The following is a 12,479-nucleotide window of genomic DNA, read 5'->3' as shown; positions in this document are numbered from 1 at the left end:
GATGTAATGTGCTCAGTTTAAATCATGGCTTCAACTTGAGCACCCTTCCTTTTGCATTCTTGCAGGCTCAAAATTTTGAATGTTGTGTTAAAGAGCTGAGAACTGACTTGAAATCAAGGGTTTCAGTGAGGTCCAATGTATTTCCCATCAGTGCGTGTGCTATGCTGCATGCTGCCAGAGGGATCTGTTCAGGGGTGCATTAGCCTCAAAGTGAACTGAGGAGCCTCAGCATGAGCTGTAGTTTGGACAATTTCTGGCTTTTGAGAAGTGTCAAAAATGCAGTAGATACTTTGAGGTTTATGGAGGTAATTTCCTATCATCTGTCTTGCTGTTGGAGTTGGTTATTTGCCATGCATGGCTGAGTCTTTCAAATATATGTTTGAATTTGCTGAATGAATGGTACCAAAGTTATGACTGATAAGCATATGGGAGGGAATGTTGTCCATTGCAGGCTTTGTTCTTAGAGTCTGTTTTGAGTGGTATGAAGCATTTGTTGTTTGCTGAAATAGTGCACACCTCATACTGTATGGGTCCAGTTTTAAACTTTTGTTTCTTTACAGAATAACACAATTTGGAAGCCAGATTCTTGCCAAGACTGCAGTTGCCAAAGCAATGTTGTCACCTGTGAACCTACTGTCTGCAAACATCCTCAGTGTGACTTTGAGAAGGTAAGGGGCTGCAGCTATCCAAACACCAACTGATCGGCTCTTCATGGTAGGAGAAATGTCAGGTATCGCTGGAGTTGCCAGCCCTCTTCTTCTGCTTTAATCTCCTGGAGTAGTGACTTGTTAAATTGTCATGTGGGTAAACACACAGTGCACATAAAGGTATAGTGGAGGGCATAGGTCCTGCAGTCCCTGCGGGGGTAAAAACTCCTCTTATTTTAGGGGGGGACAAGAAGAAGATGTAACATGAAGTTTTTCCCAGGACGAATGAGCAGAGATTAGGTGGTTGCTTATCTCCGTGCAGCACTGTGGCATTCACTGTATCAAACTTATGCGTTCAGCTGCTTCCATGCAGCTCAATTTGAACCTGAGAATCTGATCTGGGGGACACAGGAGGGAGCAGTGAATTCATGTTTTTTCACCCAGGGTGTGTGGGACTGCCCGGGGTCAGGAACAGTTTTTGTGCTCATCCACTCCTTGCTGATGAAAGCCTGTGGAAGAAACGCACAGGCAGAACCCAGTGTGTGAAGCCTCTGGCTGTAACACAGTGATGCACCACCTCTGGCTGTTGCTACAGCCAGAAACTTGGTGGTAAAACGGCTTGCAGACTGCTAGTACTCCCAGAGCAGTCTGGTGCCCAAAGAAGGCTCCTGAACTTGAGTTGGGACCTCCTAGCATGAGCCCAGCTTCCAGTCACCTTTCATTTGAAGATGGAGCTGGGTCACTGTCAGGCAGGCAGATGGACGCTTTCCACTCTGGTGAACAACAACAAAGTAGAGATTGTCTTTCACTTTCTTGTGCCTTGTGATGGTTGTTGAGCTTCATTGTCTCCTGTTTATCTTTCTCTGTCTGAGCCTTCATTAATGGTTATATGTAATTAGCCATGGGATTGGTGTTGCATTAGCATCTGGATTAGTAGGGTAGAATGCATGAATGACAATGAAAATTAGCGCTTTAAAGAAGCACTGCCAATATAATAATTATATGGCTTTATAAACCAGGTTGAAATATTTTCCAGTATGACAGTATTAACAGAGAAATAATTCTTGTCCTTACTGCTTTCCCCATTATTATCACCGTGCATTGATTAAAGCAAGACTAAAATAGTAGGAATTCTTGTGCTAAAGAGAGAAATAATAGAGAGTGCTGTTATGGTACATCTAATAATGGGTGGACTAGAGAACATGTTGTTCATGTAAAGAAGAAACAACAACAAAGAAAAGGATAAATGAAAAGGTGACAACTGTAAAGCTCATAATGGGAAATAGATTTACATTGTAAAATGAATCTCTCTGACTTCTTGGCATTGGTAATCTTCATAGAGTTTAAATCTTCTGTAAAGGACTGGCAACTGAAATGCTGAGAAGAGTTGAGTCTTTGAAAATCTTGCCACTGAGAAAGAAGGTCATAAATCCCCATTCCTCTTTATTTTTTTCCTACATACAATGAGATTGATGCTAACGTTGTTGATCCTGTGTACAACAACAAGGTATAAACAAAAATGGTCTGCAAAAGCATACCCAGTGATAATTGTGAAGGAAGCCTTATTTCATTTTCAAAAATCAAAGTGCTTCTTTTAGAAAACATCAAAGACTTGTAACATTTCAAGTAATTCTGATCATGCTTCTTGTATAAATAAAGAAGTAATCGGTAGGACAATAGGATGCATTGCATTTTTGATTATAGCAAAGCAAATGGTGACACCCTCCTGAGCGAGAGCCATACCCATGGGGAAAGAATGCAGAATGCTTCCTGAGAAACGTGCAGTATTTTGAGGAAGGTGACCTTATTGGTAAAAATTGACTGTTTTACTTCCTGAACATTCACTGGTTTTGGTTTTCTGTTTCTGTTTTCTTCCTCTCCAACTGCTGTGTTCACATCAGTAAATTTGTCTTGGCCTTTTATTAGCTATGGGGAAAAAAATCCTGTAGTGAGGTGTTGCCAGGGGCCTCCAGACGTGCTGCCATCAGTGACAGACACCCTTGCACAGTGAAATCTAACATGCATCTGTGAGGAACATGGAAGCATTGTTTTGGAGAGTTCACAAAGATTTTTCAAGGACAGGAGGCTAAGATATTTCTGAGTGTTAGCTGATGTCTATACTGATGTTTTTCTCCTCATGCAGTGAGTTGCTTCTTAGGATGCAGCATGTGATCAGCTTGCTAAGCCCCTAGAATGTGCAAAGCAAAGTGGTAGCAGTGTCACCAGGCTGTGCAGTGGTTAGGAGTGATCAGTAGTTTTCAGTTAATTTTCGGTAGTGTTATTAAAGAGTGCAGATTGTTAAACCAAAGACATTCAAGCGATGGATGTGTATCCATTCTGCCACCCAGCTTGAGCTTCTGGTGTGGCTGAATGTTAGACTGAGGTCCATTCTGTAAATGCAGAAAGCATGTTATCTGTTAAAAAAATTCAGTCTCTTCCACATTCCTCAGATAACAATCAGTGAATAATCCTTTGTTATTTGTATATTTGCTTTCCAGTTATTCTTTATTCTGGTTTGAAAACTAGTCTTGCTCAGGATTTCCCAGTTGCACTGTTAGAAGTGTGAATTCTGTTCCTGTTGTTTTTGGAGGTAAAATGTCAAATGCAGCAAAATGAGGTGATGGTTCTCAGTGAGCAGTCTTATGTAGTAGCATTATATATTTTACTTAATAATACATTCTTTCTTCAAACTGAAAGCCAAACCCCATATCTTTCCCTGCATGTTAATTTTTCCATTTACTGTACACTGCTTAGTGGATTCTTGTATCTTTCTAGGGAGAAGTGCTCCAAATAGCCCCAAACAAGTGTTGCCCTGAATGTGCCTCGCAAACTGAAGGATATTGCCAGCATGAAGGACAAATCCACAGTGTGAGTACTCTGCCGTGGTCTTTGATAGGGATTATCCTTTCCAGTTCTAAGCTCTCCCAATTGTTTCATAGCAGTACAGGATGCTTTTCAGGTGTGAGGAGGAAGGATGGTTTGTTGGAGCTGTATTCTGTTAACATCAGGTAATATAATGGAATTTAGGTCTGCAAAGTTTGCAGAAATAGAATGTGTTACTGCAGTACCCAGATATGAGTACAGACTAGGAGAAGAACTCATTGGGAGCAGCCCTGTAGAGAAAGACTTGGGGAGTCTCAATGGACAAAAAGCTGGACACAATCCAGCAGTGTTTTCTTGCAGCTTGGAAGGCCAGCAATATCCTGGGCTGCATGAAAAAAGGAGTGCCTCATTGCAGCCTTCCAGTACTTGAAGGGAGCTTACAAGCAAGAGGGCAGCTTGCATTTTTACACAGTCTCATAGTGACAGGAGATGGGGGAATGGCTTTAAATTATATGAGGAAAGATATAGGTTAGCTGTCACGCAGAATTTCTTTACTCAGAAGGTGATGAGGTGCAGGAACAGATTGCCCAGAGAGGCTGTGGATGCCCCATCCCTGGAGGCATTCAAGGCTGGGTTGGATGGGATCCTGGGTAGCCTGACCTAGTAGTTGGCAGCCATGTCCATGGCAAGGGGGTTGGAGCTAGGCGATCTTTGAGGTCCCCTCCAACCTAAGCTATTCTCTGATTCTATAAATATCACGTCCTGCTTGGCTTAAAGGGAGAAAATTTCCTTTCCCACTTACTCATTCACTATGCTGTTTCTGTGAATGACTGAAACAATGTAGTAATGTTAGCAGAAGCAAAACACATTGAAATTGGCTTATTAGCTTCCCTGAAAGGCTTTCTATCAGCAGCCATGTATGCAGATAGAGATTGATTGCTATCATGCAGCTTGGGTTTCATAATTCTGAATTACTCAAGAATCAGGTTGCAGCATGTGATTTCACCTAGGGGATCTGAAAGGCCAAAACAGTAAGAATGAATGTCTACAAATAAGAAAAAAAGATTCATGGATAATAGTGAACTATGTTGAGCAATAGGCGTGCAAAAGAAAAATGGCTTAACAGGGAACCCAGATCATACGTCTGGTCTCTTACAGACTTTTCTGTTTGACAAGAGGTGGTTCAGGTCCAAATGCTAAGAAACATGCTGCAATTCCTAGCATATATTTAAAATTATATTTTTGAGTATCTGGAGTCCAGATACTTTTGTAACACTCTTTCAGCATCCTGGGGCACAACCAGTGTAGATTTGTTGCAAGTTGAACTGAGACTGGAGCTGGAGGTGTAGTACATCTATCATTTTGTATTATTCCTTTGTACTTGTGATTTGGCTGATGCTACGTTGTATTACATTGTATTTCTTGCTGCAGTTGGTGCATTTTGCTCTCCTGTACTCCTGCTGCAGCCTTTTACATTTGGTTCTTTGTGAGTCTGTCCCTTTATATGTAAGTCAGGAGAACAAGTATGCCTGCCCATGGGGACTGCAGGCAAACCTCTGCATATGCTGTATGTTGTGCCCAAGTTCCAGTGTGAGGTAAACATCAAAAAATGTCTTTTGGCAGTACAAAGTCTCCTCCCGATGGCTGGCACAGATTGGCCTGAAGGAGGAAGTTTTTTGTTCTGTCATGAAGCCAGCATAATGCTTTATGACTTCTTTCTGCAATTATCTAGCTAACAACAGTGGCCCTAGCGGTGGCTACATTGGAGAAAACATTCCCTGTATCTAACAAGAGCTTTTTTTCTCCCTGCCTAATAAATTACTTCATATTTTGTAAAAATAAACATTTTGTGTTTGTTGAAGAGCATTGTAGCACACCAACATGTTTCTTCTCAGGCTCAGTGTTGCCTCATGTAGCCTCAGGGCAGAGATATTTGTTGCTGCATTAATGAATAGCAAAGCTAGTGAGATTTTACTCATAGTGAAGAGCTTAGGTATGTGGGGCACAGGGTGTTCATTGTTGTCAGGTGTGTGTTGAGGCTCCTGTGGAGTATTTTTCTGAAGAGGGCATATCTACCCTATAGAAACTGTAGAGGAGAGATTTATCCATTAGACTGGGTCTTTGGCAGGGTTTTACTGCTAAATGTCTCTGCATGAGGAAGGAAAAACTAAGATAATCCACAGGTTTGCTTCTTCACCACTTTTAACCTATTTTTTGCCTTGATAGTGCAGCCAGAAGTAAGAGCTTCAGCGTATAAAGTTTGACTGGGCTGACAGAATAGCAAAGTCAAACACTAGTATAGAGGGCTTGACAGGGAAAAGATGCATTTACAGATTTACAGATTTACATCCACTGGCAGCTGGATTCATGCATGTATTTTCTTTGCCTTCTTCTGTGTTCTGCCCTGCAGCATGGCACGCAGTGGGCCAGCTCTGGATGTGTCCTGTGCTCCTGCACCCATGGGAAGGTGAGCTGCACCCCCATAGCCTGCCCAGTCCTCACTTGTGGAAGGGGTGAGCTGCCGTACACTGCCCAGGGAGCCTGTTGTCCCACGTGTGTGGGCCTTGGTGGTGAGTATTGCGTGTGAACAGGTTACACACTGGGTCCAGTGATCCAAGTAGTATCTCCTGTCTGGAAATATCCTTTTAGTTGCAAATTTAGAAAGCTTTTCTTTTTGTGTTCAGTTCCATTGGAAAGACACTGGGGTCAGATGTTTTGCTTTATTCTCTTTCCATCTTCCTACCCTGTTTGTATTTTTAACAGCTTCACCCACAGGCCAATAGCAAGTAGTAAGATTGCAGCAGTGAGCAGGTGTGCCTAATGTGTCTTTGTTTTGGATATTGCAATCTGGAAAAAGAATGCAGATATTTCCTACATAGTGAGGGCACTTGATGCACCTGAAAATTTGGGCTGAAAGTTCCAAAAATGTCTAATGTTTTGGATACTTCATCTTACTAAAATCTAGTAGTGGAATTGCATCCAGAGCTCTTAATTCACAAATTGAAAGCCCTTGAAAACTGTTAGAAGTTGTTACTGTTATTTCTTGGTTTGACAAAAGAGAATTTGGGGTTCCAAGGTGCATAAAGCTTATTTTTTAATTATGGGAGAAGGAAAGGGAAAAGAACACACAAAAAAAATGCTGACATTTTATTATTTCTTAGAACCCTGCTACTTTGATGGCCATTTGTTCCGGGATGGTGAGGACTGGCGCCTTGGTCGGTGCTCCAAATGTGTCTGCAGGGATGGCGTGACTCAGTGCTTCACAGCTTCCTGTGAGGCTGTTCTGTGCAATCAGGTCAGGACTCAGCAGCTTTCTGGGGACGTTACTCATGACTGTCTTCTTTCTTTTGACAAGATCTATTTCTCATGCAAACATACAAGTTAGCAGGGGGATCTGGGTGATTTCAGAGGAGTATTTATACGTGGAAGGATGGATGAGTATTTCAGTGTAAACATGCTGTCTCTTCCTCTATATGTTATTTTCCCACCAACTTATTCATGTCATGTATACGCTGGCTGATTGAGAACAAGTATGCTCCAAAGAAATGATGATTTTGGTTTTATACCAAAAAATGTTGTAGAATCGATCAGAAAATATCTTTGGGGGAAGGAATGAAAACACAAGATTTTAATGAGAGTTATCTTCATAAGCCTAAGTATTTGGCTGGCAGGTTTTGCTTACCATACTTATTTTTCTCAAGAAACCTAGAAATACAGTTGAAAACATCAGTCAAATTTCACAAGTCAAATGCTGATAAAATTCCCCTTAGGTGTAAGATGAAACAGAAGCCTTGGAGCGCTTTTCTTACATCTACTTAGAAATGAATAAAACAAGGAAGATGACTTCACCAAGCTCAAGCAGTGACTCGGTGTTTTAGCCCAAGTGGAACATTTCTGTCTCTGAAGTCTATGTTGTGGACAACTGATGAGTTCTTAGCACTTAAGCGGTGATGGAACCAGCTTACACATTGCAGAATTATATGCAGTGTTAACATGCTGGTTAGTAAGGACAGATATGCACAACACTGTATACTATAATAATATATATGATTATTTTTTTGAGTTCTGCTTATTGTGTTGCATACTGCAAGAGCTTAAGAGCATGCTGACACTCTTTGGATTTCTTTTCCTTGGGACCACTGTACCAGCTTTCTTGGGCACTGCAGTGTATTTCTTTACCACAGTATGCAATGCTAAGAACATCTTTGAAATACAGGAACTGGCTCTCCAGGAGTGTCTTTTTCTGACCCTGACTTTGTTTTATAAGGTCTTCCTATCTTTTATCTACTGACGTGCTCAGATGTTGAATCAGACTCCCTTGAAATGTTTGCTTCAGCTGAGCATACCTCCCTTGTAGCACTAAGAAGAACCAAAGCAGTAGTCATAAACCTTCCTTCCTAATCACACTTACATTTCTGTTAGTGGACCGGATGTGTTGTTGGTTGTTCTTTTCTTGACTGAAGGAAAAAACACCTGTTTCTCTGCATGCTAATTGCTTTTTCCTGAGATATTCAGTTGCTATTAGTTGACACAAGTACTGTGCATTAAAACAAATTTATGCCTGCTTTACATCTTCCCTACCCCACCACAAATAGACCAATGTTAACCTGTTGACTGATTGCACTAGTGTTTTATCAGCTATTTATTAGAACTTAATTAGTGGAAACAGAAATGACTGTGTTCTGGCTGTGATGTATCTGGGTATAATGAGCTGTGAGCATCCATATTAATGCAGTGGGAAGCCAATTCTGGTAGTGCTCCACTTATTTCCAACCCAGGTGCCCTGGAAGGAGAGTTTGCAGGATGGGCAGGGATTCTGTTCTGCTCTCAATCATACCTAACATTTTCCTGCATGGTCTTTTATCCCTTTCTTCCTTCTTCACCCCCTATCAAATGCAAATAAATAACTTCTCCCAACAGTTGATGTGATTATTAAACACTCGTCTTCCATCATTCTGATAGAAGCTGTACCTTTCCCTTAGTGCTGAGTGAAAATAACATAAAAAATGCTTGTTACACGTAGAAGGGCACCTAAGCAAGACCTTCCATAGGAGGAGAGGATTTGAGAGGCAGGGAGGGTCCTAACTTTTTAGGAACGTGCTTTCTGTGTGTATGCATCCTCTGAATGTACAAGCTCCTCAAATCTGCCCACCTCACTTCTTGCTTCCAGTGCAAAATGAGTGTCTGGCAGATTGAGCTCAATCTGTGTACTTTTATGCAGGGAGCTTTGCTGCTAGTTATCTCTGCCCATATGTATATATTTCTGTGTACCTGGGTATATGCATCTGTACTTCTATTGTGTATGTATGTATCATTATCTGTATATCTTATCTACGTGTCTGGATCTCAGTTGCCATCTATAGAATCCCAGAAAATGGGAAGAAGGAAACATTTGTTGAACTCATACTGTGAAGATGGGCTTCAGACTTCAGAGCCAAAACCAAGCCTTGAGTGACTGTGTCTTATCACGCAGATAATGCCTGGAATTCCAGATAGTGATGCTGAATTCCATGTTAACTTTTCATATGCTTATTTTATGTGTTTGCTACTTTCTATTTAGGATGAAGTTTTGGTTATGTCTCCTGGAAAATGCTGTCCAGAATGTGTTCCAAAGTCCTGCTCGGTGTCAGGAAAGGTGTACCAGGTAGGCTCTGATGAGCTACACCAAGTGCCAGCTCTTCACATGTTCTGACACATACCTTTTTTTCTTCCCCCTCGTGTCTGACTTTCTGCCAGCACTAATAGCATAGTGTAACTATTTCTCTCTTCCTGGACAGCCAGAAGAGTTGAAAGAAATTAGGGCTAGATAAGAATTTGCTGACAAGCAGCAAGGAAGTTTGCGTGGTGAAGCAGATTAGACACTTATCTTTTCATGCTTTTTTGAAGGAGGAAAGTAGAAAGTACTGGTGAAGGTCAAGGTATTTGTAGCGTGTGTGATTTTCTGCTAAGAACTATTTTTTATTTTTTTTTTTGCTAATAATGATAGTGACATTGGTGAGGCCTTCACTAGCTTGTAATTAATAAGAAGTATGCACCATCAAGTCATTTAGACCTCATGTGTCTTCTGCGTGTTTCCTGATGGTGTATAGATAACATTTCTTAAGAAAAGTTTGACATTGGGTACAGATGTACAGAAAAAGTTGTACTTGATAGATTGCATAGATTTCTGGAATGAAATTTGTTATTTACAAAGAATATTTAACAGTTGTATGCATCTCTCCTATTCTTTTTGAACAGCACGGTGAACAGTGGAAAAAAAATGCCTGCATTGAATGTGCATGCCATAGAGGGGCAGTCAGATGTCTGAGAGAAACCTGTGACTCTGTTATTTGTCAGAAGGTAGTTGAAAATCATTCAGTTCTGCTACCCTGTCTGTGTGTGCCATTTTGCACATGTGCTTTCAGTTCCAATGAGCATGGCTAAGTTTCCTCAAAGTGGTTTTTGATGCTTTGTAGGGGGAGAACAAAGTGCAGCGTTCTGGGAAGTGCTGTGAGGAGTGTGTGTCTTCCAAGGAAAACTGCTTGTATGATGGCACTATCAGGTACCACGGTGAGATGTGGAATATTACTCGCTGTGACTTCTGTGTGTGTGATGAAGGCCAAGTTACTTGTCACAAAGCAGAGTGTGCCAAAGTTAAATGTGCCAAGGTAAGAAAGGTTATCTTCTTTGAAAATGTACCAATTAAGACCTGTGATTGTTTTACTCCCTTTTTTCCCCTCCCAAAGCTGACATTTTGAGACAAAAAAGCTGCCCTTCTTTTGGAGTTTCTTTTGTGCATTTAGCTTGAAAATGCTTTACAGAAAGGAAGAGTTAACTCAGGATTTTCTATACAAGGGTTGACTGCTCACGTGGTTTGCGTTCTGAAGCAAGGCAGACTGAGTCAGTGGCTCATTTAACTTGGGTTATCTCCTGCCCTGCTGTTTGCCTGCTGATGTTAGAGACATCTAACTTCAGTGACAACTGGCTTTACCTGGAGACATTAATGGGCAGAAATAGTTAACAGCTAAAGTAATCATAAGACAACTGAAGTTGGAATTGACAAGGATCATTGAATCCAACTCCTGGCTTCACAATTCTGTATGCTACAGTGGCTTTCAGTAACGTGGCTAAGCATCAAAGGCAGTATTCTATTTTTCTCCATTTTCTTCATGCCATTCCGGGCATGGAAGTGAATCCGGTGTTTTATTCCCAAGATGTTTAACTTTAAATACACTGACAGATTATGTTGTAGTTGCTCTGTAATGGGTAGGGAAAATGCATTAGATAGATTTCAATGTTTCTTATACACACGCTCTTGTGCAAAGATACACATTTTGGATTGCCTTTTTGTGGTGCAGTAAGACTTCTACCTCGGTTCTCACTGTGTCTGTTTTAATCAGTGCGTTGGGACTTTGTTTATACCAGTTACTCTACAGAGTCAGTGAAGAGAAAGGAAGGAACTGTAGCCATCTGTAACAGGGCTTTCCTGGTGACTGCCTGCATGATGACTTTTGAGCGGTAGTACGCTTGTGTTGTGCTTGAAGTCTACATACTGTGCATAATGAGATCACCAGTTTAGACTGTTTAGATGTTCAAAAAAGTTAGAGCTTGCACACGAGATGCTGTATCATGCAAAGAGGATGTATCTAGGAATAGATGCGTATGTTCATCAGAGATGAACAAAAAACAAAAATAACAAAAATGCATCAACCCAAACTCTTGTCAGTGGTGTAGTGGTGATGATTATCATCTGACCTTAAACTGCACGGAGTGATTGTTCTGGATGGAAAGTTGTGATTGTCATAAAGTCTTGAGCACTTGGCATCTGTTTCAGTCAGCTTTTGCATGCTTTTGGCTGTAAATTGGATCATTTACACTAACGATGATGGCATGCTGTCATGGCTCAGTAGGGAAAATTATTTAATATTCATGCTCATATCTTGGGCTCTGACAGAGAATCCATTATGCAGAAAAACCAGGGATATTTTACAGGATGATGACACATAAGGTTAAAAATGAGAGGTTCAAAAGTGTGAACATTATCACTCATGCAGCTCTTTTTCAAACTTAGGTTCTCAAAAGTAACCATCCAGCTCAAAGCCTGAGCATCTCAAAGTGATACAAATTGTCAGAGTACGAACTGCTGCAATTTCAAATTGAATGAAATGTAATTGCTAGGGGGACAGAGAGGAAGGCAGCGTCCTTTGTTGCAGACAAGAGTTTTGTTCCCTCTTGATATATTTGCACAAGGATTTATTATCTTACATAGTTTCTCTTAGGATAGTTTCCTCAAGCTAGGTATAGTCACATAAGTTTACATGAGTAGTACAATGTACATATTAATTAACTGCAATAAAATATTTACTCAGAAAGCAAAATATATTCTTTTCCTTTTTTTTGTTTTTTTTTTCAAAGTTAGAAACCTGCATTAACAATTCTGTTGTTAACCTAGGAACATTTGGATTCCCTTCATTAAGGCACTATTAATTTTCTTGTCACATCATCCTGTTTAAAGTGTGATGCCACAGATATGAACTGCAAATCCTAGACAGCTCAACACAGTATCGTAGTATTATGTGAGGGTAGAGTGGAGGCTTAGCTGTTAAACCTTTTCAAAGAAAACTTGCACAGAACTGCCATATGAAAGTGTCTGCGGGGATTCTGACCTAATCTTGAGAAAGCAGTTTTTAGAAGGATACTGGTAAGCTAGGGATACAAGTTATGTGGCAGGCTGGAATAGTATTGGGTGTAGAAGTGGATGCACTCAACCAAAACCACTGAAATTCAGCATCACAAAATCCTGCTGGAGCACTTTCCAGCAGCCTGATATTGAGCACTCTGGTGACAAGGCTCAGGTGTGTGTCTGAGGAATATCTCTCCCATAGCCACTCTCTTTTCTGAGCCTTGGCAGAGCAGTGTGCCTGTGGGCTTTTTTTTTTTTTTTGGAGGGGTAGGGTAGTCATGTTCCTTAACTAGTTGTTCTCAGTTTTCCTATAGCTTGTGTTTGTGTGGGTGGGTGGGGATGTAGGT

At 40.9% G+C, this 12,479-nt stretch overlaps 1 protein-coding gene across 1 annotated transcript in view; it reads left to right on the top strand.

The window, feature by feature from the left end:
- The window catches only part of FRAS1 (Fraser extracellular matrix complex subunit 1), a 154,068-nt gene that overhangs the window by 47,775 nt on the left and 93,814 nt on the right, over positions 1-12,479 (top strand). The window contains exons 3-9 of the mRNA XM_015861184.3: positions 561-668; positions 3,423-3,515; positions 5,881-6,040; positions 6,632-6,765; positions 9,031-9,114; positions 9,708-9,809; positions 9,926-10,117. Coding sequence (XP_015716670.2) covers positions 561-668; positions 3,423-3,515; positions 5,881-6,040; positions 6,632-6,765; positions 9,031-9,114; positions 9,708-9,809; positions 9,926-10,117 — 873 coding nt within the window. The remainder of the gene's footprint in view (positions 1-560; positions 669-3,422; positions 3,516-5,880; positions 6,041-6,631; positions 6,766-9,030; positions 9,115-9,707; positions 9,810-9,925; positions 10,118-12,479) is intronic.

Source organism: Coturnix japonica, chromosome 4 (assembly GCF_054131305.1).
Source record: "Coturnix japonica strain WE chromosome 4, WE-NBRP24, whole genome shotgun sequence".
Classification (NCBI taxonomy): Eukaryota; Metazoa; Chordata; class Aves; order Galliformes; family Phasianidae; genus Coturnix; species Coturnix japonica.
The sequence above is the reverse complement of the archived record's forward strand: the minus strand, read 5'-3'. Positions and strand labels throughout refer to the sequence as shown.